The sequence below is a fragment of the Lycium barbarum genome, chromosome 10 (assembly GCF_019175385.1).
Source record: "Lycium barbarum isolate Lr01 chromosome 10, ASM1917538v2, whole genome shotgun sequence".
Classification (NCBI taxonomy): Eukaryota; Viridiplantae; Streptophyta; class Magnoliopsida; order Solanales; family Solanaceae; genus Lycium; species Lycium barbarum.
The window spans coordinates 481,135-508,012 of NC_083346.1; the positions used below are offsets into that span (position 1 = coordinate 481,135).

Consider the following 26,878-nt stretch of genomic DNA (forward strand, 5'->3'; position numbering starts at 1 on the left):
ATTTAATTACTTTTAGACTAATAAAGATATAAAAAATTAAATAATCTAACTACAACAAGAACTCCATATGATTTAATTTTTAGGAAGAAATTTTCGTCGGTGAGTTTCTAATGATCTACTAATCAAGGACTACGTAACTTTTTCTATTTACAATATCTTTCATAAAATGTATTTCTTATAATGCTTTTATTCTTATTAGTTTTCACATACTACCTAATTTCACATCATAGGGATAAGTTAATTCTATGTTATTACCCGCTTAGTTAGATCATTCATCAACATTTCATAATCATATAATGTAAAGTAGGCTATCGATTTAAACAAGAGGCTAATAGATGTACGGATAATAAAAGTTACTGTATTACTTTATGTCCTTTTCAACATCATCATTTTTATATTAATTGATCACGTCAATTATTTGTATAGGAGAAGAGGAAATCGTATACGATATTTGTAAAATGGAAAATTGTGTCATATCGAATGTAGAAAAATGAAACATGAAAAATCATGACAAACACGTCCATATAAAACCTGGTAAATCTAATACAGTTTTTTGTTATCCATAATATTATATTTTTGCCACATTTATGCTCGTGCATGAATATGTATATTTTCACATAGTATTAATGTAACTATTTTTTTTTCAATACCACATAATTACTTACATTTTTGTAGGTGTGTAACATGAAATCGATAATACTTTAGTAGTCATTCTAAGGAAGACATAAATTGATCAAATTTCGTTTCAACTTTTACAAACTAGTATTTTCACTCAACGATAAGTTCTTTATATGTATGTGACAATAAAAAAAGGAGACTACAGTTTCTAAAAGACAAGACCGAAACTTAAAACGTGAAACATTTTTAGGCATAGGTGTTGCTGTTTCTATTCACATGTAAACTATGTTATTGAAGAACCTAAAAAATAGGAAACAATCAAGCAGAATATTTGATATATTAGAAGAACAGTTATCATTAAAACATTAACTTCTGCATTGTCTTCAATACAGCATTAACAAAACACACTGATAACGTCCAAATACACTCCTCAAAGAGAGTGTACACGGTCGTATGCAATATATTTACCCAACTATGAGTCGGGGTTGATCCCACAGGGAACACTATGCCACACGATTAAGAAAGTACAGAACTTTCACCAACTACGCTAAAGCCAAACGATGGATAATATTTTGGGTTTTTGAGAGAATTATAACTAATGCGGAAATGTAAACTAACCTAGAAAGCAAGTAAAATGATCAATGACCACAAGCATGGATAATAGGAGATTACACTCAAGTAACGATCCAACGTATGTTACGATTTTACAACTAAGAGCGGGTTTGTGTTGATAGATAATGATATCTAAAATCTCATTGAAATTCTTCCAACCAAATCAATGAATTTCACTCTAAGCTTTTCCAAGCCTTAGAGTGTGATATTAGGCACAATCAATTTAACCTCAAGTAACTATCCTCTTCCGAGCTCAAGTTATTAGATGAGTTTAATGACCCAAATTCTTGTTAATTAATCTTTCCCAACCTAGATTTCCTCTTCCAAGCCCAATCTAAGTAAATGGGTGAGTCCTAGGTTTAGCTAATCCATTTGGAAACATTCAAGAACGAGCACTACTAAAAAAAGTGGATTTCCCGACCTCAAAAAATCGACCTCAGTTTAGGTCGGAAAAAAACCGACCTCATGAGGTCGGTAAACTCGTAATATTTATTTTGTAATTTTTTTAAAAAATAAACCGACCTAGTGAGGTCGGTAATATTGTATCAAAATTTGAAAAAATAATTTACCGACCTCGCTAGGTCGGAAATTTATTTGATGGTAAATATATTATAATTTTATTTTTAATTTAAAATAATACCGACCTCATGAGGTCGGTATAATAAATCAGTCTAATAAAATCAAACAGACCTGGAATCAGTCTACTAAAATCAAAATATACCGCCTCTTTCCCATTTTAATCAATTTCCTCTCATCACCTTCTCTACCCCCCCCCCCTCTCCGGCGACACCACCCTCTCTCCGGCGACACCACCATTATTGTTGCCAGGCCTCGCCGCCGCGTCCCTACCCAGCTGAAAAATTAGGGCTTACCCAGTTGAAAAAAGCTTGTCTCCTTTTCCATCTTCTAAGTAAGCCCTAATTTCTCCTTTGATTCACTAATTTCCTCTTTCGTTTTAATTCCCAAAGTTACTTCCCCTTTTTTTGTTACTCTAACTAAAATGTTTGAGTCTTGTAGAGAATTGACCTAATCTTGTCTTTTGTTTTCTCAGTTGTTTGTGCTTGATTTAGGAGATCAGTGTGCTGCCTCTATTGACAACTTTGACGATCAGTAGACAACATCCTTAATCTTTTTGGTATGTATTTTCCTATCTCAAAATGTGCTTTCTCTATTTTAATTGTTGAATTGATGCTTAATGTAATTTGGAATTAGAAACGTCGTAATTATTATCTTGCTGTCTTTTGTCTTCCATTGTTTTGTACAACTTTATTTGGGGCATGATGGCATCATTAACTGGCCAAAACAGTAGACCATTTTGTCATATTAGTAAAGTTCGTGTAGGACTTTGAAAAAAAAAATATAAAAAGAAAATAATTAATGAAGGAATCTAAAGTTGTTGAATTGTAGAGAAAAAAAAAATGGAGTACCGAAGTAGTCTTCAGGCTATGATTCTTTTCTTTATGAAAATTCAAGAATAAGTCCAGAATCATGACATTCTTTACTATTCCAAAAAGATTAGTTAGTAAAGGATAGAAAAAGTAAATAAATGATAATTAATTTTAAAATTTTCTTATATTAAATTGTCCTAGTTAATTTTTCCTAGTCTGAAGCTTTAATTTGCTAATTAGGGAAAGTGGTGATTTGGATTTTGAACATTGAATTAAATTATTCATTGAATTTGTTCCTTAAAAATTTCAAATTTGGTACCGTTTGTGTAGATGGAATCTCGTACTTGGATGTATAATAGGACAAACGACGGCCGAGGGGGGATGAGGCAAGAATTTGTAGACGGTGTTGATGCTTTTGTTGACTATGCAATGACACTTGAAACTTTTCAAATTCATGGCTTGGTTAGGTGCCCTTGTATGAAATGTCAATGTATGAATTACGAGAAACCAGAGATTGTTAGACTTCATCTCTACAAAGACGGCTTTGAAAAAGATTATACAGTGTGGACTAATCATGGAGAAACGAATAGTAGTTTTGGTAGATTTCAAAACTTTGTTGTTGGTGAAAGTAGTAGGTCAGTGGAACCTAATGTCAAAAATTCTAGAATGCACGACATGGTTCAAGATACTTATGTGATGCATTCCGATTTTGAATATGGTAACCATGATGAAGAAGCTAGTCATTTTTTTGAACAATTGAAAAATGCTAGTCGGCCTTTATATGAAGGGAGTCCCCACTCTCAATTGTCTATTGCTGTTAGATTATTAAGCATCAAAGCAGATTGGAATGTTCCTCAAGGTACAATGGATGCTGTGATTGGCCTTATACATGAATTAGTTGACCCGAAATTAGAGATACCTGAAAACTACTATAAGGCAAAAAGATTAGTGTCTAAGTTAGGACTCTCGTCGATGAGAATTGATTATTGTGAAAATGGATGCATGTTATACTATAAGGATGACAAAAGTCTAGAATCTTGTAAGTTTTGTGGAAGAGCTCATTTTAAGCGGACTCATAGCGGGAAGAAGGTTGTCGTTAAGGCGATGCATTACCTACCTCTTATACCAAGGTTAAAGAGGTTGTACGCATCAAATAACTCTGCTCCTCATATGAGATGGCACAGTGAAAATAGAAGGCCGCCTGGTGTTATGTGTCATCCATCAGACGGAGAGGCTTGGAAACATTTTGACGCAACATATCCAAACTTTGCGGCTGAACCACGAAACATTAGGTTGGGTTTATGTTCCGATGGATTCGCTCCACATTCTGTTTCTGCTACACCATATTCTTGCTGGCCTGTTTTCCTAACACCATATAATCTTCCACCTGAGTTGTGTATGACTAGTCCATATATATTCCTTAATTGCATCATTCCTGGCCCACGTAATCCAAAAGTTCTGATTGATGTATACTTTCAACCTTTGATTGATGAGTTGAAAATGTTGTGGGTTGAAGGGGTTGAGACATTTGACGTTTCTCTTAAGTAGAATTTTAATTTGCGGGCCACTTTATTGTGGACATTAATGATTTTCCTGCCTACGGGATGTTGTTTGGGTGGATGACAGCTGGAAAGTTAGCCCGTCCTTATTGCATGGAGAATACTAAATCGTTCACTTTAAAGCATGGCAAAAAAAATTCATGGTTTGATTGTCATCGTCAATTCTTGCCAATGGATCATGAGTTTAGGAGTATGAAAAATGCATTTAGGAAGAACAAAATTGAACGAAACTATCCACCTCCAAGACTTTCAGGAGAGGAAATTTGGGAGAGGGTTGAGAACTTTCCGAAAGTTACTGAAGAACCACTGTATAAGTTCGATGGGTATGGGCTTGCACATAACTGGACCAAAAAGAGCATATTTTGGGAGTTACCATATTGGAAGGATAATCTTCTTCGGCATAATCTTGATGTCATGCATATTGAAAAAAATTACTTTGATAATTTATTCAACACAGTAATGGATGTCAAGGGCAAGACAAAAGATAATCCAAAGGCTAGATTGGACTTACAGGAATATTGTATGCGTAAAGAGTTATGGTTGCGGGACAAACGGAACGGGGTCTTCAAGCCTAAGGCTAGTTTTTCATTCACAATGGATCATAAGAGAAAGATTTGTGAATGAGTTAAGAACTTGAAGATGCTTGATGGGTATGCATCAAATTTGGAAAAACGTGTTGATATGGCGCAAGGAAAGTTACATGGGATGAAAAGCCATGATTGTCATGTTTTCATGGAAACTTTACTCCCCATTGCATTTAGTAGCTTGCCCACCCGAATCTAGAAGCCTATAACTGAAATTAGTTTGTTCTTCGAAGACTTGTGTTCCAGCAAATTGAGGGTAGACAACCTGGATCGGATGCATCAGAATATTCCTGTAATAACAAGTAAGTTGGAGAAAATCCTTCCACTGGGATTCTTCGATGTGATGGAACATCTTCAAATTCACCTTGCGGAGGAAGCTCGACTCGGAGGCCAGTTCATTGTCGTTGGATGTATCCCTTCGAGAGGTAATAGGTGTAAATTTTTATTTATTTGTCCTTACCGATTTATTTTTAAAAAAATCACGCTTAAAATAATATTATGCAGAACTATTGGCAAGTCTAAACAGGGTATCAAGCAGAAACATAGAGTTGAAGGATCAATTTGCGAAGCCTATCTTGCTAAGGAAACAACTCATTTTTGTTCTTACTACTTTGGGGATGATGTGGCATGCTTGCGAAACAGACCCAATCGGCATTATGAAGGAGGTGAGAATGATGCTTTAGCGAAGCCGATATCAATCTTCAATCGACCGGGTTCAGGTTCAAAAAAACGTACAAGAGAATTTAATGATATGGAGTCTAAATCTGCATCGATACATGTCTTGCTAAATTGCCCGGAAGTTCAACGATATTATGAGTAAGTTGTTATTATTTTGCACTAAATATCCAAGTACAAGGGATAACAACTAACTCAAACTCCATTTTGTCGGACAGTTACTTTGTGCATTTAAATGGCGTTGAAAAAGTGTACGACCAGTTTGGGAAGTGATTTAACGATTATGTAAGTGTTACAACCTTTTCATAAAGCTAATATAATTTTAAAAGTGCACATTATATTACTGTTAACGTACTATTTCTTAACTATTAATAGGTTTACAGTACAGAATATGGTTACCATGACCAACTTTTAAAGGACATATCTTGGGGACCCGGTATGGTCTATTCTATGGATAAATATGTGGTAAATGGAATATTCTGATGGTGGAAAAAAAAGAATTGTACTTTTTCGGTGCAAATGGTTTGATCCAACCCCAAATAGAGGTACAAGGGTACTTGAGCAGTATAACATCATGGAAGTAAACCACACGAGGGAGTATGCGGCTTATGATCCTTTCATTATTGCACAAAATGTTAGACAAGTGTACTATGCTCCTTATCCCTTGCGTCCAAATAAGTCTGCTTGGTGGGTGGTAATTAAAGTCAAGCCTGTGGGTCGAGTGGAAGTGGAGAATGTGTTGCCTGTTGCGTTCCAGGATGACGACATATCAGTTGTTCACCAAACAGTTGACAATGAGTTAGAAGATGATTTAGAGCATGCAGAACACATATTGGAAGAAATAAATGCAGAAGAAATTAATGCAGAGGTGAATGAATGTAATAATGAAAACAAAACAACTGATGAGGAAGAATGGTCAGAAGAGGGAGATGGGGATGAGGATGAGGATTGATAGCAATCAGTAAGTATTTTTTTATACTTACATATTTTATTTACATATTTGAAATTAGTAGCCGATTGTTTACTTCCTATTTATAGGTTCTATCTGGAATGGTTTCGCTTTATTACTCAGTTTTCGAATACTATCAGTGTTTTGAAGTTGTAAACTTTTACGAAATTACATTTTGTGTGTCTTTATTCTTCCTCCTTAACCTTTTAAAAACATCCTTATGTTGATTCTTTCTCTTTTGTTTCCTTTCAGATACCTCAACGAAGACATTCTTTGAGCCATTTCAATATTTTAGAGATCTGAGAGGGGTAATGCACTTGACAATATTGACGGTGTAGTGGTATGTTTTATGGATTTTTCCATGTTGTAGAATTTTACCTTACTAATCCTATTGAAGCAAACTAACATAACTAGCAAGCATGTAGAAAATATGAACTTGATAAAATGGTAGTGACCTCATCCCTTCCCTTTCTTTGATTCTTTTAGACATAAATAATAATTTACTTTCCTTGCTACATTTATGTAACACTTCTTCTTATAAGGTAAGTTACTACTTCAAGATTTTAACCTAAATCTGATATCAGAAGAATCAAAGCAGAATGATTTACAGTGATTGTGGTGTTTCAGTTTGGCCCTTAATGCTTTCCCCTTGTTGTTGATCTGTAATAACCATAAGCTTTGCCACTCTTTGCTTTATGGGAATCTTCTTTTGCTGCTTTTATATTCTTTTCGGACAATTTCTTGTTCATCTGTCTTTGTTGTTCCTTGCTTGAGATCTTCCTAGTGTCTTTTTCTGCATGCTTCCCATAACTTTGCTCTATGTTTGTGCATACTCCTTGATGAATTGGAACAGATGAAGCATCTGAAGAGGCCCTGTCATAGTATTATTTTAGATATAGGAACCTTTAAATTTTTTGCCTGTCTCATCCATCAACATCAGGCTTTTATGTGAGATATATGCACTGAATCCAGCTGTCTTTTGTATTCTTTCAGGTAAAACATGAAACTCACAGTAAACTTTATAAAATATTATGGACTTTTCACATTAGCAAATGAGTCAGCTATGTGATTATAGTTTCTTTGTGACTAGACCTAAAGTTCTGGTCTTTTTAAACTTTACTCAACTATATCTTTGATCTTTTGCTATTATACCATGATGGGGTGCTTGAGTTGTTTGTCAAATAAGTCTGACCATTCAAAAAAAGGTAGAACTTTGCTCTGATTGTTTAATTCTTAATCAACCCTCTTGGTAGTATTCTAAAGTTCTAAGGAGTTTTCCTCACTTATATTCTTGTTTTTGGCTTATTATCTATTGAGATTAGACAGCAAATGTCACTCTGCATGTTTTCCAGTCATATATATAGTGTGGCTATATTCTTTAATAGAATCTTGAAACGTAAAATGCTTGATTTGTAGTAGAGATACAATAATAAAGTATTAGAGTAACAAAAATGTATTACTACTACTATGTATTTCTTTTCTATTAATTTATATTTGCGATACTTACATATATTATTGTATAGATGGCAGGTGAAAATAAGGGTAATAAAACAAAGAAGGCTAAGGAGACGGGGGTTCCCCAGAGACCTGCGGAAAACCTTGTGATTAGAGATAGAAGCCCGTCGCCACGTCTCCCACCACGCGGTGCTCCATTGCCTCATGATCCTCTCATGAACAGTATTGCATATAGTCTTCCACCTCCATATAGCTTTGGTCGGCCCTATATGGCTCCACACCAGGGCTTTACTGAGGTGCCTCCCCAGAGCCCCTCGATGATGTCCACACCAGGTTATCCTACCCCACAGGGCTCCACTCGGTATACTTCCGGATCTCAGCGGGCTACGTCTAGTGGTACTCCGACGGCCACTCCTAGCCCAACTGCATCACATCATTCTCCATCATCTACTGAACAGAATGAGATAACGGGTCCTAACCGTCGAGAAAGTAGTTCTGTGCCTCACACTCCTGCCACAAATGACTTACCTGGAGGTGTACGTGCTCCACAACTGGAATCTTATGACTCATCATCGAGCCTGCGGGATACGGGTATTTTTTGCCTTCTTCTCTTGCTGCATCTGTTCCTTCTTATGGTTGTTGCACATTGCCCTTGCAGCCTTTGTTTCTTTTTGCTTTAGTGATGCAGTTCGTTTTATGTGAACTCGACACTACTGAAGAGAACAGGATGCTGTAAGCAGCAATGATGTGCCCCAGCAGTGCTGCACAAGCAGTAGTGCTATTTTCAGCTGCTGCTCCCCTTGATAAACTACTCAATTTGTGTGTCCTGCTTATGCCATGAAACCACCTAATATCAGCACATTTTCCCTCTATTGTCCACCCCTCAATATATCACATAATGCTAATACCACATACTGGGAAATGGTCAATAAAAGGATCATGCTTGAACTTAGTGTATCTGCAGCCAACTGCAAGGACCAGCCTACATTTGAGAACCTTAAAAGTGACCAGAGTGATAGAAAAACTTTCCCGTAGTGTCCAGTTTTACCCCTACTGCCTTTAAAATTTTCAACTGAGTAAGCAGTAGCACCAAACTTGCAGCACTGTTTTGATGCCTAATTTTGTATACTAGTCTGATCAACCACGAAACCAGACCTTGTACCCCCATTAGCACAAGTTTCAGTATCAAAAGAATTATACATAAATCCCAAATCATTTCCTACATAAACTGGATCAATGAGATAATACCAGGCCACTATTTTTACCTGTTCCATACCATTTTCTGTGCAAATAGAATCAATTGAACAGTAAAGGCAAGAAATTTTGAACAAAATTCCTAACACCTCAACTCTAAATAGCAGAACCATCCATAATGCAATGTGATGCACCATGTAACTGATGCACTTAGAAGCACTCCTATCACCTTTTGACATTCTCATTTTCCCCCAAACTAGAGTCAACTTCCACCATTTTTCTCAAGACAACTGTTGACTCTAATTTCTTTTCTTCTTTGGCATCTCTAATGAAAATGGATTCGTTTGGAGGATTTTCAATTCTTGATTCCTCCATTTCATGATTGGCCTCCAACATGGGCATTCTCTCCTCATATTTAGCATTTGAGAATTCTTCTTGATTTTGTTCAAATGCCCACGAAAGATTTTTGTATTCATTCATCAAGCCATTTTGGAGACTAGTTTCCAAGTACTCCTCCAAGGCTTTTTGTTTTTCATTTCCTCTTTCAAGTAGGCATTCCATCATGAGCTTGAACTCTTCATTTTGTCCATTCTCAACTTCTTCCACTTCCATTTCCCTATCATTGTCACAACAAAAAGTAGAATCGTCATAGTGGGGGTTCGGGGAAGGGAAGGACACATAAGCACAATTATCCCAATGGTCATTTTGACCACCACATCTATCACATATGCTCCACTCATGGGTTCAAGATTGTGCGCACAATCCTCCCCCCGGGAGACTTTAAACAATTTTGCCAAGAGTGGGGTCCTCCACAATAGGGATAAGGGTCATCAAAGTATGAACAACTTCCATCCGACCCATTTTCATGGAATGATGCCATATTTTTTATATATATATAAGAATCAAATAAAACAATGAAACAACAACACAAATATTCACAAGGTTGGACCAAAGCAAGCAAGCTTAAGATCCCAAACTAACCTAAATAAGCCAAATTGTTCCCCGGCAACGACGCCATTTTTGATAACGTCCAAATACACTCCTCAAAGAGAGTGTACACGGTCGTATGCAATATATTTACCCAACTATGAGTCGGGGTCGATCCCACAGGGAACAATATGCTAGGCGATTAATAAAGTAAGGAACTTTCACCAACTACGCTAAAGCCAAACGATGGATAATATTTTGGGTTTTTGAGAAAATTGTAATTAATGCGGAAATGTAAACTAACCTAGAAAGCAAGTAAAATGATCAATGGACACAAGCATGGATAATAGGAGACTACACTCAAGTAACGATCCAACGTATGTTACGATTTTACAACTAAGAGCGGGTTTGTGTTGATAGATAATGATATCTAAAATCTCTTTGAAAGTCTTCCAACCAAATCAATGAATTTCACTCTAAGCTTTTCCAAGCCTTAGAGTGTGATATTAGGCACAATCAATTTAACCTCAAGTAACTATCCTCTTCCGAGCTCAAGTTATTAGATGAGTTTAATGACCCAAATTCTTGTTAATTAATCTGTCTCAACCTAGATTTCCTCTTACAAGCTCAATCTAAGTAAATGAGTGAGTCGTAGGGTTAGCTAATCCCTTTGGAAACATTCAAGAACGAGATTAATTAAATCAACAAAGACCCACTTCAATAGCAATAAGAATCATTCAATACATAAGCATAACAAGAGTTTCAAACCAAACTTTAATCAAGAATACTTTCATAAACGAGATTCAAGTTATGGAATAGAAAGCTACACACTTAGATATACAATACAAAGCAAGGAATTGAAGAAATGAATTAAAGGTTTAAGAAATACTCAACCAAATCTTCAAATCTTTAACCCCCAAAGTGTGGTGTAAAAACTAGTGTCCAAACTTGATGAAAAACTGCCAAAGATATGTATTACAAACCCTAAAAGAGTATTTATATTATTTCAAAAACGGGAACAAAATCTGGACCTTAATACCCTCTTGCACAACATGTTGCACAACATGCAATTCGCTTGTTCAACATGCAAATCGCATGTTGTGCCAAAACCATAGCATTTGGTGACAATTTCTCTGTCACCACATGCTGCACAACATGTTGCTCGCATGTTGCACATGCTGCGCCATGTGCTACTCGCACATGGTGCCATTTTCACTGGCAGCAAATGCTGCACCACATGCTGCTAGCATGTTCAACATGCTGCACCATGTGCTATTAGCATGTGGTGCCAGAAACGTTGATTTGTTCTATTTTTGCTCTATTTTGGTCCGTTTTGGTCCGTTTTGCTCCGTTATACTCTCTGAGCATCTTTTCCTACAAAACAACATAAAAACACAAAAAGTAACAACAAAAGTGCTTAAACAGTCACAAAAACTTAAGGAATTAGCATCGAATATCGCGTAATTTCACGACTCATCACACACAAAGACAAATATATATATATATATATATATATATATATATATATATATAACAATTCCAAAAGTAGAAAAAAACATATTTTTTTTCCAGATTTAAATTGAGATTGGATTAAAAAGGGAATATTGATATAACTTCGGATTTGTTTAGGGGGGTAATTGGACCCTCAAAAAGTTTAGGTGTCTTTTTGAAAAAAAAAAAAAGGGTCACGTTCAGCGGGGTTTCAAGGTATTTTCTCTTTAAATAATAAACTTGTTTAACTCATCAATCCAATTTAATACTCATGTTTTATGCCCAATCAAATATGACCCGTTTAACAAGCGTCAAAGGAATCGGACCCATACTTTCTATTAAGCTACTTTTTTCAAATCTAAGATTCTTTTATCTCAATTCAAATATATTATTTTTAAATTTAGATTTAAATTTAAGTAGCTTTATCTTTCTATTCAAATTCAAATCACTAAAACATTAACTTCTGCATTGTCTTCAACGCAATATTAACAAAACACACACACGCATATAACAGTTCCGAAAGTAGAAAAAAATACATATTTTTCCACCGATTTAAATAGAGATTGGATTAAAAAGGGAATATTAATATAACGTCGGATTTGTTTAGGGGGGTAATTGGACCCTCGAAAAGTGTAGGTGTCTTTTTGAAAAAAAAAGGGGCACGTTCAGCGGGGTTTTGATGTATTTTCTCTTTAAATAATAAACTTATTTAACTCATCAAACCAATGTAACACTCATGTTTTATACCCAGTCAAATATGACTCGTTTAAAAAGCGGCAAAGGAATCGGACCCATACTTTCTATTAAGCTACTTTTTTCAAATCTAAGATTCTTTTATCTCAATTCAAATATATTATATTTCAATTTTGATTTAAATTTAAGTAGCTCTATCTTTCTATTCAAATTCAAATACTTTTAAATATCATTTTTTTTAAAATTAAACGACATATTCTTACCCATTAAAATGCAATTTTACAGATAACACAAAATTACTTTCGTATAATTTAACTTTAAAAAATTCTAAGTGAATCTTATATTTTTAGAAATAAAGTTAGCGCATATTTGTTCTTTATATTTTGAGTTATTTATATATAATATGTAGTTTTTGTATTATCTGTGTAATTCCATTTTAATGTGGAACGAATATGTCGTTTAATGTGGACAAAATTTGTTATTTAAAAATATTTCAATTTGAATAGAAAGATAAAACTACTTAAATATTAATTTAAATTAAAAATAATATATTTGAATTGAGATAAAAGAATCTTAGATTTGAAAAAGTGGCTAAAAATAATATAAGATAGTGGTTGAAAATATTGCACCATACATTAAATGGAATATTTAAATAATTTTTTTTGTGTCATGAATTGGAGAAGAGGAAGTAGAATATATTCATAATTAAGTAGTTCATTTTAGAGATGATGAGATTCTAAACCTATGAATTCTCTAGGCATAACTTTTTTATACGACCTCTCTCTATAATGAAGACACATAGGAAAATAACCTATTCTAGGAAACACTAATCAATAAAAATAAGTAATTTTGACCGAGAACCTAAACAGAGACAAGGTTTGTTAGTTAAAATTGAAGTTCTCCGTATGATTTAATTTTAAGAGAAATTTTCGTCGGTGAGTTTCTAATGATCTACTAATCAAGGACTACATAACTTTTTCTATTTACAATATCTTTCATAAAATGTATTTCTTATAATGCTTTTATTCTTATTAGTTTTCACATACTACCTAATTTCACATCATAGGGATAAGTTAATTCTATGTTATTACCCGCTTAGTTAGATCATTCATCAACATTTCATAATCATATAATGTAAAGTAGGCTATCGATTTAAACAAGAGGCTAATAGATGTACGGATAATAAAAGTTACTGTATTACTTTATGTCCTTTTCAACATCATCATTTTTATATTAATTGATCACGTCAATTATTTGTATAGGAGAAGAGGAAATCGTATACGATATTTGGAAAATGGAAAATTATGTCATATCGAATGTAGAAAAATTAAGCATGAAAAATCATGACAAACACGTCCATATAAAATCTGGTAAATCTAATAAAGTTTTTTGTTATCCATAATATTATATTTTTGCCACATTTATGCTCGTGCATGAATATGTATATTTTCACATAGTATTAATGTAACTATTTTTTTTTTCAATACCAAATAATTACTTACATTTTTGTAGGTGTGTACCATGAAATCGATAATACTTTAGTAGCCATTCTAAGGAAGACATAAATTGATCAAATTTCGTTTCAACTTTTACAAACTAGTATTTTCACTCAACGATAAGTTCTTTATATGTATGTGACAATAAAAAAAGGAGACTACAGTTTCTAAAAGACAAGACCGAAACTTAAAACGTGAAACATTTTTAGGCATAGGTGTTGCTGTTTCTATTCACATGTAAACTATGTTATTGAAGAACCTAAAAAATAGGAAACAATCAAGCAGAATATTTGATATATTAGAAGAACAGTTATCACTAAAACATTAACTTTTGCATTGTCTTCAATACAATATTAACAAAACACACAAAGACATATATATATATATATATATATATATATATATATATATATATATATATAACAATTCCAAAAGTAGAAAAAAAACATATTTTTTCCCTGATTTAAATCGAGAATGGATTAAAAAGGGAATATTGATATAACTTCGAATTTGTTTAAGGGGTAATAGGACCCCCGAAAAGTTTAGGTGTCTTTTTGAAAAAAAGGGTCACGTTCAGCGGGGTGTCGATGTATTTTCTCTTTAAATAATAAAATTATTTAACTCGTCAAACCAATTTAACACTCATATTTTATACCCAATCAAATATGACCCGTTGAAAAAAGCGACAAAGGAATCAAACCATGCTTTCTATTAAGCTACTTTTTTCAAATCTAAGCTTCTTTTATCTCAATTCAAATATATCAGCTCTCAATTTAGATTTAGATTTAAGTAGCTTTATCTTTCTATTCAAATTCAAATACTTTTAAATATCATTTGTTTTAGAATTACACGACATATTCTTTCCCATTGAAATGCAACTTTACAGATGACACAAAATTACTTTCGTATAATTTAACTTTAAAAAATTCTAAGTGAATCTTATATTTTAAGAAATAAAGTTAGCGTATATTTTTTCTTTATATTTTGAGTTATTTATCTATAATATGTAGTGTGTAATTTTTTGATATTTTCAAAGAAAAAATTTAACTCACAATATAAGATAAAAGTTAAACTTATATGGAAGTAATTTTTGTATTATCTGTGTAATTCCATTTTAATGTGAAAAGAATATGTCGTTTAATGTGGACAAAATTTGATATTTAAAAATATTTGAATTTGAATAGAAAGATAAAACTACTTAAATATTAATTTAAATTAAAAATAATATATTTGAATTGAGATAAAAGAATCTTAGATTTGAAAAAGTGGCTAAAAATAATATAAGATAGTGGTTGAAATATTGCACCATACTTTAAATGGAATATTTAAATGATTTTTTTGTGTGTCATGAATTGGAGAAGAGGAAGTAGAATATATTCATAATTAAGTAGTCCATTTTAGAGACGATGAGATTCTAAACCTATGAATTCTCTAGGCATAATTTTTTGATACGAACTCTCTCTATAATGAAGACAAATAGGAAAATAACCTATTCTAGAATACACTAATCAACAAAAATAATTAATTTTGACCGAGAACCTAAACAGAGGCAAAGTTTGTTAGTTAAAATTGAAGAACTCCATATGATTTAATTTTAAGGAAGAAATTTTCGTCGGTGAGTTTCTAATGATCTACTAATCAAGGACTACAAAACTTTTTCTATTTACAATATCTTTCATAAAATGTATTTCTTATAATGCTTTTATTCTTATTAGTTTTCACATATTGCCTAATTTCACATCATAGGGATAAGTTAATTCTGTGTTATTACCCGCTTAGTTAAATCATTCATCAACATTTCATAATCATATCAAGTCTTGCTATTAATAGTCCTATAATGGAAAGTAGGCTGTCGATTTAAACACAAGGCTAATAGATGTACGGATAATAAAAGTTACTGCATTACTTTTTTCCTGTTCAACAGAATCCGCGACTTAAGTAGCACAAAAAAAAAAAAACTAAATTAGTAAAAAAAAAAAACACATTAATAGGGGTTCTAAAGTGCCCCGAAGTATGTTTCGAAACTTGTCATATTTATAGGGTTTTGATTTAAGTATTTTATTATATTTGAATGTATAAATATAAATATTTGATTTAATAATAATTCATCCAATACGAGAGGTTTATACTAATTAAAAAATAATCCATTCCATCTAATTACAATACTAATTCAAAGTAATACAATAATAATACAATCTTCAAGTTCTAGAGGCTCTATTACTTTGAGACGTGCTTGTACTACCACGGCCTTGTTGCCCACACGAACGCTTGTCATGACCATATTGCTAGGTACAGCACTTGCGAGAATAAGTTCTTTCACTAACATCCATTTGATTGGGTCTACGACTCCGTGAGTTAATGCCCAATTTCCTGATGTAATCCTTGTTAGCAACCATCGAAAACGGCTCGTTTGGCCAATAAGCTTCATTACCAAGTGGGTGGAATTGACCGGAATATGCTCTAAGGTAACTGTGGACTTGTTACCGTTTTTCTCATTCTCTCGAAGCACTTGACAGCATGAGAACGCGACATGTGATACATTTGCCACTTACCGCAAGTGCATGTTCTTGTTGCCTCATAAACGGTATGCACGTTTCCACCCTTACCGTTGTGATAACTCGTCCTAACCTCATACACATGTTGAATTGGGTCATACTCGGTCATTTGGTGATGCTCACATTTTTTCTATAATGCTCCATATTTTTGAAGGGCTTTGGCATCCATGTCCTGCCGTCGGTTAATATCGCTCTAGCCTGCCTTGTCCTAACAACAAATCGCTTATGCGGAAGTAATTTTTGTATTATCTGTGTAATTTCATTTTAATGTGGAAAGAACATGTCGCTTAATGTGGACAAAATTTGATATTTAAAAATATTTGAATTTGAATAGAAAGATAAAACTACTTAAATGTTAATTTAAATTAAAAATAATATATTTGAATTGAGATAAAAGAATCTTAGATTTGAAAAAGTGGCTAAAATGAAAGTATAGTTTAATTGTTGTGCCGCTTTTTAACCGGGTCATATTTGATTGAGTATTAAATATGAGTTTGTTAAATGAGTTTGATGAGTTAAATATGTATATTATTAAAAAAACAAAAAAACAAAAAAGCTTTGGTGACATTGCATGTCAACTAGCTAGGAAAGAAGAAGACTTTTGAGGTGTTTAGTATGTTTTGAGGAAAATAATGATAGTTGAGTGATTTTATTGTTCTAAAAAATAAAAGTGATATTTGGAGATAATTCTCAAAACTTGGGTAATCATTTAGGAAATTAACTCTATTAGAGACTAAGAAGAGAGACATTTTAAAAATTCATCAAAAGAAAGTTGAATCAAGACTCAAACAATTGTAAGCAGATTGAGGTACCTAACATATACATGCACTAGTAACTAATGAGTTGACAACTTTTAAAATGTTTAGTCGGGTGCGGGTTCAAATTTTTAAATTTATAATTAGTGCATGTTAAATAAATTTTTAGAAAAATAAATTTAAATTTTGTACCAAAACTTTTGATAATGGTCTATTTTTAGTACATAAAGTCATAAACTAGCTAGTACTATAATTTATTTAATTTCCTGTTAAATAATGTATATTTACTTGGTAACGAAGGGAAGAGGAGATGTGACTATCAAAGCCGATACATGCAATTGCAAATCTATATATAATATAAAGTTAGGTATAGACAAGGTAATGTGGCTGTCACACCCCAATCTCGCTAGGGTTTGATGGGCACCCGACCCTTATTTAGGGCCGAGCGAACCCTCTGACTCTTAGTACACACACAATCTCTTTGGACTCTTAAATCAAATAAAATGAAATACATAATAAGGGCTTGCAGAATCATTCCTTTCATCGTTCCCAGATCAAGTAAAATTTATAATCATATAGAATTTGTAACGTGAGGCATAATGACACATCGGCTGGTGGAGTCACTTACAAGACTGACATTTTATACCCACGATTCTGTCTGCAAAGTCTCTAACATTAATAAGAATTCATAATATATGTACTCTGACTCGGCAACACTCCGGAAGGAAGTGGAGCTCGCCAATCCCGCCGAAACACCTTCTAGCAAAATCTTCTACTCATCTGGGTGTACCTGCGTGGCATAAAACGCAACCCCCGAAGAAGGGGGTTAGTACGGAATATGTACTGAGTATGTAAAGCATGGAACACAACAAACAGAACCACAAACGGAATCAAAGTACAGAAAGTAAGTGCGCTATTCAAAATGCCAAAATGCTTACTTTTAAAACACAAATCATGCATGTCAAAATCATATATCATATATGCATATAACCGATCCCGACGCTCTAGTGAGGGATGCGGTGGACAAAATCATCATATGTCATCCTGACCTCCACCCCCATATCATCATATACATATATACATATAACAAATCGCGGCCCTCTCGTGAAGGACGCGGTGAACAATGCAGAGGAAGGCGCACAATAACAGATCCTGGCCCGGGACTCTGTGAAAGATGCATTGAGGCATGCACGAGCAGAATAGTGAGAAACTGTATGCACATAAATTAATTTTTAAGACTCGATAGATAGGTACGCTAGCCGACACTTGAAGAGTCACAAACACGTTTCAGGTCAATCCGAGTTAGTATAAGAAAGTTATGGACCTTTTACTACAGAAACCTCTAGGAACGTTCCGAAGCAATCCGAGACCATCTACGAAAGTTAAGGTCATTGATACTTACAGAACTCTTTTTAAAAACATATCAAAAAGTGAATAAGAATCATATACAAGCTCGGAATCAAAGAGTAGAGTAACCCCAAAGTGCATATCATACCTTATTTGGCTGTAGGACATGCCAAAAGAAAAAAAGAAAGGGTAAGCCTTACATACCTGCTCCATGTCCTATTAGCTACGCTTAATTGTCCAAGCTCGCTATCGCTAGTCTACATTCAAGAAGATTTACACAATCATTAGAATTATCGTCACACACTCGTCTTAGTCTTTCTAACAAATTCATTTATAATCTGCCTAAATTCCGGCAACATTTCCCCTATAAATACAACCATCCCCGAGAATTCAACTCAGCCAAATTATCAACAACAATCCGAGAATTCAACTCGGCCAATTTATCAATAACAACCACCACCGCCACCATCACCACCACCACTTCAACCCACTCTTAATTTGCCATTAGTGCTAATGCCAATTCAATTGTACCCGCCACCGCCACCACGATGTCGTTGTGGGCAATGCGACCCACCACCGCTGTCGTGTGAGCAGATGTGATTGGTACTAATACCACAGGATGCTCAATTATGTAAGGTGGCCCAATGGCAGCTAGATTATTATGGGTCATTATCTAGGCTTATCAATGGATCTTCTGATTGGGGTCTTTTAATGTGGTTGTCTTTTCTTTACCGATTGTCATAGATGAAAATCAATGTATTGTAGTTTTTTTCTTCTTTGCTTTTTCTTTTGTCAAATAGAATAAAAGTCGTTAACCATATTGTTGGTAAAGCTTTGATTAATAAATGCCATTTTTCAACATTACTAGAGGTCTAATTTCTCAAAATTTTCGACAAGTTCGATTGAAAATCCTTCTAGTTTCAATTTGTGCATCACTCAATTAGAATACTTAAGTCTCCGGATAACAAAAGTGTTATTTTTGTTGAAGCAAACAAAATACGGAAACTTACCTAAATGACTACATTTTAGAGGTTATTTTTTAGGCATAGCTACACTTTAGCTAATTATATTTCGGCGCTACAGTAGATTGTATTCGCGTGCTACAGTAGATTGTATTCAAAATTAGGCTGTGTCAGATTTTGATGTATTCAAATTAAATTTCACTGTATTCAAATCAAATTTCAATGTATTCAAGTTAGATGTATTCAATTAAGTTTAAACCAAGTCAAATGTATTAAACTCAACTGTATTCATTTTACTTTTACACTATATTCACTTTATTATATTTAAAATTAATTGTATACAAAAAAATATCCTACAAAATATAAGAAACTAAAATATACCCCAAACACATTTTTGCACTAAAAATTAATGAATACACTCAAATACGAAATACAAGAAATAAAATACACCCCAGAACACTGCATCGTATGCTAAAAAATTAATGAATACACTACAATGATGAAGGATGTTCGTAATACTTTTAGAGAGAGAGAGAGAGAGAGAGAAAGATGCTAGAACCAAGCAAATGGATAATGAGGGAGGATGGATAATGAGGGAGGGAGGGAAGGCAGAGAGAACGGAAGGAGAAGAGAGAAAAAATGTGGATACTGGAGTTGCTTTTGTATGTTTTAGTTATGGAGTGGGGCTACTTTTGTATATTTTAATTATGGAGTGTAATTGATATACATTTTTTAGTTATGAGACGTAAATAAATTAAAGTATAGCTACTAGATAAAAATAAAATCTAACTAATTAACAAAATATTGATATACACCTTCCAACAAAATATTGTACTAATTAAGCCCAGCTGTCCTAGAATTAGAGTAAGTCTTCAATTATTTAGAAGAAATTTAAAACAGTTATAATTACAATTTTGTGAGTAAACTTGTGGCTTGGTGCTTCATGCTTTTGGGCTTTGGCTATCTAATCAAGCCAGTTAAGAAGTTAATCATTCCTGAAACTATGACAACTGGAAATGCATTACAGATTGTAGTTCGTAAAGAATGTCGAAAATTTGACACCCTATCATATGCAAGAGAGTTGGCAGTGATAGTAAAGGAACTAAATTTGTCGAGAAAAAAATGAGGAATGCGTATTTGCTTGAAATAGTTTTCAAATTACTGTTTTGCAAAAAACATACATGAATATATTGGTAGAGACAACCTCGATGTAGTTCATCTTAGGAATAAAAATATGTGTAATCACCTTCTACCTAGTTTTTCAAGAACTTTATTAGTAGTACATGAGACTTCTTAGTAGGGGTGTACTTGGACCTGGTTGGTTCGGATTTTTCAAATACCAAACCAAATTAATCGCGTTAGGTTTTTAAATTTACAAACCAAACCAATAAATTCGGATTTTGCAACTTCGGATTTTCTAGGGTTATTCGATTTTTTCTGATCTTTCCGAAAAGTCTTCATACAAAATGTATGATTTTTACTTCAAATATTTTTTTAGTTCTAGTAAGATACAACTATATAACTAAGGTGTTTCTTAAGAAAATAACACAAAATGTGAGATGAGTAATGACATCGTATTAAAATATTCAACAAAAAAGATAATAAAATCGGTTAAAATAAATATTGTTAATTAATAAGTCATAAAGAAAATGACTTTAATCTAAATACTAAGTTATGCTAAAATAAGTACGGCTTATTAATTACATGACAAAGAAAAAAATTAAGCTATGTATTTTTACGCTCTAAGCCAATTATGCAAAACTAAAGAATAAATATCCAACATTACTGTCATTCCTAGTGTTAGAATTAAATTTTTTTGTTAGCATTAGTGTTGAGTTGATTTTGATTTGGACTTTATTTGAGTTATTAATATCCCTGAGATATAAAACTTATTGACATTCAAAATTCTAAGTTCAAGCTTAAAATAATGTGATAAAAGATAAAAAAATATGAAAAATTTTAAGAAATATTTACAAATTACATTACAAATAAATATTTTTATGTATAAAATATTTTAAAAATCGAATACACGAAATATCGGGTCAGTTTGGTTCGGTCTGACTTTTTTAGCTAAACCAAACCAATTATGATAATTTTTTTTTCTACACCAAACTAAGTCAAACCAAACTACTAGTCGATTTTTTTTTTCGATTTATCAATTTGATACAGTTTGTCGGTTTACTTTGTACACCCCTACTTCTTAGGATGAACAATTTCTCACCTACTTATAAATGAACCTTAGGACTCTTTTTTCTTTTTCTTTACTTATGAATGAATAGATACTCCAAAGGTTTAGGGGTAAATTGTTCAAAATCCTAAACTTTGAAGGGGCGATATGTACACCATCCTCTTGATCAAATACAAAACAATTCACCTCTTTCCGATTTCTCTTGAGAGTTGATAAGGCGGCACTGAAAATGGCATCTACTCCAAGCTCTACCCTATCTCCTCTTTATGAAAAATCCAACTTCTATTGCAAATTCACTTTCCCCCTCAAACTTCACTCCAAATCCAAATTCACCCCCCAAGTTTCACTTCAAGAACAACCCCAAATAAAAAACGTTTCTTCTACAAAAAGCAAGCTTTGGGTCAACCCCAAAAGCCCAAGAGCTTCAGAACTGAAACGAAAATCTTATGATTTCAGGTATGCTTCATTAGTGAAAGTAGCTGAGAATTTAGATTCTTGTAACCCTGTAAAAGATGATGTTTTTACTGTTTTATCTGGTTTGATGAGTGACAAAGTAATAGCAGTAGAACAAGATGCTGTTGTTACTTTGAATAACATGTCTAATACTGAAACTGCGTTGTTGGCTTTGAAATACTTTCAAGAAAAGTTGAAATTGAGTAAAGAAGTGATTATTTATAATGTGACTTTGAAAGTTTTGAGGAAAAATAAGGATTTGGAGAGAGCAGAGAAGGTGTTTGATGAAATGCTTGAGAGAGGGGTGAAACCTGATAATGTTACGTTTTCGACGATTATTAGTTGTGCTAGGCAATGTAATTTGCCTGAGAAAGCGATAGAATGGTTTGAGAAATTGCCGTCTTTTGGATGTGAACCCGATGATGTTACGTATTCGGTGATGATTGATGCTTATGGTAAGGCTGGTAATGTAGATATGGCGTTGAGTTTGTATGATCGTGCGAGAACGGAGAAGTGGCGTATAGACGCTGTGACGTTCGCGACGCTGATTAGGATTTATGGTTCGGCGGGGAATTTTGATGGGTGTTTGAATGTGTATGAGGAAATGAAAGCGCTTGGCGTAAGGCCTAATATGACTGTGTATAACAGTTTGTTGGATGCTATGGGAAGAGCTAAGAGACCGTGGCAGGCAAAGAACATTTATGCGGAAATGATAAGCAATGGGTTTGAACCAAGTTGGGGTACTTATGCTTCACTCATTCGGGCCTATGGTAGGGCTCGTTATAGTGAAGATGCTCTTAAAATCTATAAAGAAATGAAGGAGAAGGGATTGGAGCTGAGTGTCGTGCTGTATAATACTCTTTTGGCAATGTGTGCTGACGTGGGACTTACAGATGAGGCTGTTAACATTTTCGAGGAGTTGAAAGGCTCGGGGACTTGCCAACCTGACAGCTGGACGTACTCTTCTCTAATCACTATATACTCTTGTAGTGGGAAGGTCTCGGAGGCGGAGGCCACATTGGACGAGATGATGGAAGCAGGGTTTGATCCAAATATCTTTGTACTGACCTCACTCATTCAGTGTTATGGAAAAGCAGGTCGGACAGATGATGTCGTAAGAACGTTCGACAGGCTGTCAGATTTGGGATTATCTGCCGATGAGCGGTTTACTGGTTGTCTTCTTAATGTGTTGACACAAACAGCAAAGGAAGACCTTCATAAGCTGACTGTCTGCCTTGATAGGGCAAATCCGAAGCTTGGGCATGTGGTGAAACTCCTGGTGGATGAAGAGGTTGTTGAAGAAGAAGGAGCTTTTAAGAAACATGCTGCTGAACTTTTGGATTCTGTAACTACGGATGTCCGGAAAGCTTACTGCAACTGTTTGATTGACATCTGCGTCAACCTTAATAAGTTGGAGAGAGCTTGTGAGTTATTAGACATTGGGCTAACTCTCAATGTCTATACTGATATTATGTCTAGGACTGCAACTCAATGGTCTTTACATTTGAAGAGCCTCTCGCTTGGGGCAGCTTTGACAGCATTGCACATCTGGATGAGTGACTTGAACAAAGCACTTGAAAATGGGGAGGAGTTCCCGTCACTGCTTGGAATCAACACAGGACATGGAAAACATAAATATTCTGAGAAAGGTCTGGCAGGTGTATTTGAGTCACACCTTAAGGAATTGAACGCTCCATTCCACGAGGCACCTGATAAGGCTGGGTGGTTTTTGACTACAAAGGTTGCAGCTACATCATGGTTGGAGTCTAGACGTGCTCAAGAGGTGGTTGCTGCTTAGCACTGGCTGAGGGTTCTTTGCTCTCTGGCCTTGATGATTCTTGTGCTACAGAGATTTTGTACTCTTAGATCTGAAAGGTACCTTTCGTAGATTATTCATTCTTTAGGATACCTCTTCTTTCTATGTTGGGAGTTTTGAATTAAGTCCAGTAGCTATCCAAGTGTATCTCTTGCAATCAGCAATAGAAAAAGAATTTGAGGAAAAACTGAATGTGATATCGTATTAATATTTGGATTCTGCCATAACATCTGACCATATCTTGCATTGAACACTACACTAAACTGATGTAAAACTTGGAAAATGTTTTCTATGGCACCAGTTGCTTTTTTTATTCATATATAAGTATTTGGCACCAAGTTACTGTTTTCGTTCTATGGGGGCAAACGTAGCTAGCTCTTTTTCATAAAAAACCAGAGAGGAAGACGTCTCTTCTAAATATCGACTGAGTTAAGTTTATTGACAAGGATGTATACTGCACTTGTATCAATGTATGTATGAGTTGTGATGACAAAAAAATTTCTGTTCTTTCTCAAAGCAACCTTTCTTGCATTTCAGTCAACTGAGAAAAGCCATAAAAAGTAATTCCGATTTGGCATCCTGGTTTTTTATGCTATAAGCATTGTTTATACCCGTGCACATATTTCCTGAAGTTCATACCAATAGTTGAATTACTGAAGAAAATTTAATATCTGAGATAAAAAGGAGCATATCCTTCGTACATTGTACAATGGAGGGAATTGCTGATTAAATACTTGCAAAAACAGATGGACATTTTAACCAAGTGACCAAATTTGAGATCAATATCAAGCTGTTCAGTTTTTGCTGAAAGCCTTGCTTTTTTGGGGAAGAAAATGTTACCCACATTTGACCCATCCATGGTTTGAGCAGCTGACTACTCTGGTTACAACCTAAATTAAGAAGAGTGGCACCAGATCTCGTGATGAATATGAGAATATTCATGTATCCTCTGTCCACCTCTCAGAGCTCTCCCTTTAACATCTCTGAGGACACCTATCCCATCTTCTTCCTGCCATCCCTCTTTTAACCGATATATCTTCCACGACCTACTCGTCCTCTTTCAGTCTCATACATGGCTATCACATACTCTTTCTCCGTAACAGGGCCTGCCATCGCCATGCCATCACATATAATTTTTAGTTTTCTCAACTCCTTTTATTGTTGGTCAACCACTTCTCAGTTCCTGAAGGCTTAATTGAGCTTGCGTTGCCTCATCTTGAGAAGATCATTGACGCGTCATTAACATTGTTGAGGAATGGTTTGATCTGCTCCTATCAGCTACCCAATACGACAAGCACATTGGTCAGGAAATTCAGAGCTAGTTGTCCTAACCAAACGTGGACTACTAATCTGAATTTGCGGGAAAGTGAACTTTGTGGAATTATGTGAAGGACTGAAGGCCACTACATGTAACTGGATGTTCAGCTTTATTTGGTAATGGTGTTTCGTTTTCCCTGTTACTAGCTAGTTAGCCACGAAATTCAGGTATCGTCGATATACATGTTTGTCACAATGTAGTGAAAATTAATGAAATTTTGCGCAGTGTTCAGGAGATCACACATGATTCTGTAGACAGTTGTCATTGTTGCAGAAATGTTAGCGCGTATTTATATGACGGAACATAATTTGATTTGCATTGTCTTATGTTTTTTAGCCGGTTACTTTTCAGTTTTAATCACCTAAAAGCTTCCTGAATCTGTGAGTAGGAAAAGAGAAGTCCTTGGGGTATTCTATGTGTAGTTTCGCTCCTCGATCTAAATCTTTTTCAGTCGGGGGAACTGAAAATTTGGTAATTAAACAGATGACTGCCAAATTCGTTTTTGTGTAATTTTCTCCTTTTCGTCGTCGTCCTCCTCCTTCTTATTAGTCTTTCGTCCTCACCAGGATGTTAACTTATTAAAGCAAGAATTCAGCTCATATCTATTTAGGCTTGAGCTCGTGAACGAGGTCCAGTTTTTCTCCATTTGTGTACACCTTCCCTTTTTCAGCATTAGTGGTTTGACTAATAATCTAATATAATTTGAGCTAGCCTGATATTTTCTGCATCTTTTCCCGTCTGTCTATTTAACCTTCTGATGCACACAACTCTAAGAGCTATGGCCTATGAAGTTCCGAACGCATCATCACGACAATTAAGCCACGTTGAGCTTGCTTAGTTACAAGGTAGCATGGGCCAAAGCTCGACCCTGAACATTGTATATTGTTCAAATGATAAATGGAAGAATCCAATCTCCTTCGATCTTTTTGGCCTTACATCGGGCCTAAGAGCAAGGAAGTCTCAATCCCCGATCCCCCAGGGCGAGTGATGATCCTTGTTCTTTCTTTTATCCGTGATGATCCTTGGTTCTTTCTTTTATCCGGAAAAAAGAATAGTAAAGAAGACTAACAAGTCCAGAATAATACTCACCAATTTAGAATGCAAGTATTAAAAAAAATGTTGATATTATTTTCCTTTTTCACCGTCTGAGGTACCGACGTGAAGGAGTTGACCTTTTTTGGGCCCACCAGGTACGATGCACAGTGAATGATGCACCCCTCTTGACTTTCTAAAATAATTAAACAATAAATTGTTTATCATATTCAACCTCCAACGTTGCCTTAAATTAGTCTTAGATGATTAAAAAACGAAGAGTTTTGACTTCCATGTAGTAGTTTAATTTTTCTTGTTCTTTAAAGTAATTAATAATGCAGGGTGCTGCAAACTGTAAAATGCTTAGTTTAATGTTGTTTTTAGACGAAAAATGAAGGTGACCTGCACGTTTCTTTGTCTGGACGTTACGTAGCAGTTCTATATATAGAACAGCTATTCATTAGTTCTAATCATGTCCATGCAATTAATCATGGGGAACTGCATTAATATACAGAAAGAAAGAGCTCTGAGTTTCGAGGAAGAAGATGAAGCACTGGAGAAAACGGCCATTTACTCCCAGCAATCACAGAATTGCGCGGACGTTTATTATCTCCATGATAGTTGCAAGAGCCAGAGAGTCAAGATTCTATTGACAAAAGAACAGCTGGAGATCTTTTTGAACAATATTAAAGATCTCCAGTCTGGAAAAATTGCTCGATCCTTCAGGGGAAGAAGAAGAAGTAAGAAATGGAGGCCATCTTTAGATACAATTCCAGAGTTGTAGAGTTATTAGAGCAAAGATCATAAGAAT

The 26,878-nt window shown here is 34.5% G+C and overlaps 2 protein-coding genes across 2 annotated transcripts; both read left to right on the top strand.

Moving 5' to 3' along the window:
• Window positions 1–2,999: 2,999 nt before the first annotated feature.
• On the top strand, window positions 3,000–4,166 carry LOC132615183 (uncharacterized). Its single transcript, XM_060329752.1, has one exon. The coding sequence runs from the start codon at window positions 3,000–3,002 to the stop codon at window positions 4,164–4,166; it is 1,167 nt and encodes a 388-aa protein (XP_060185735.1).
• Window positions 4,167–21,546: 17,380 nt separating this feature from the next.
• LOC132613701 (pentatricopeptide repeat-containing protein At4g16390, chloroplastic) lies at window positions 21,547–23,929 on the top strand. Its single transcript, XM_060327883.1, has one exon. It carries the CDS (start codon window positions 21,678–21,680, stop codon window positions 23,697–23,699), a length of 2,022 nt encoding a protein of 673 aa, XP_060183866.1. The 5' UTR covers window positions 21,547–21,677; the 3' UTR covers window positions 23,700–23,929.
• Window positions 23,930–26,878: the final 2,949 nt, after the last annotated feature.

What these genes read in the sequence shown, in the direction of transcription:
- LOC132613701 (XM_060327883.1), top strand. Translation starts at nt 21,678, where the DNA reads ATGGCATCTACTCCAAGCTCTACCCTATCTCCTCTTTATGAAAAATCC.
- LOC132615183 (XM_060329752.1), top strand. Translation starts at nt 3,000, where the DNA reads ATGAGGCAAGAATTTGTAGACGGTGTTGATGCTTTTGTTGACTATGCA.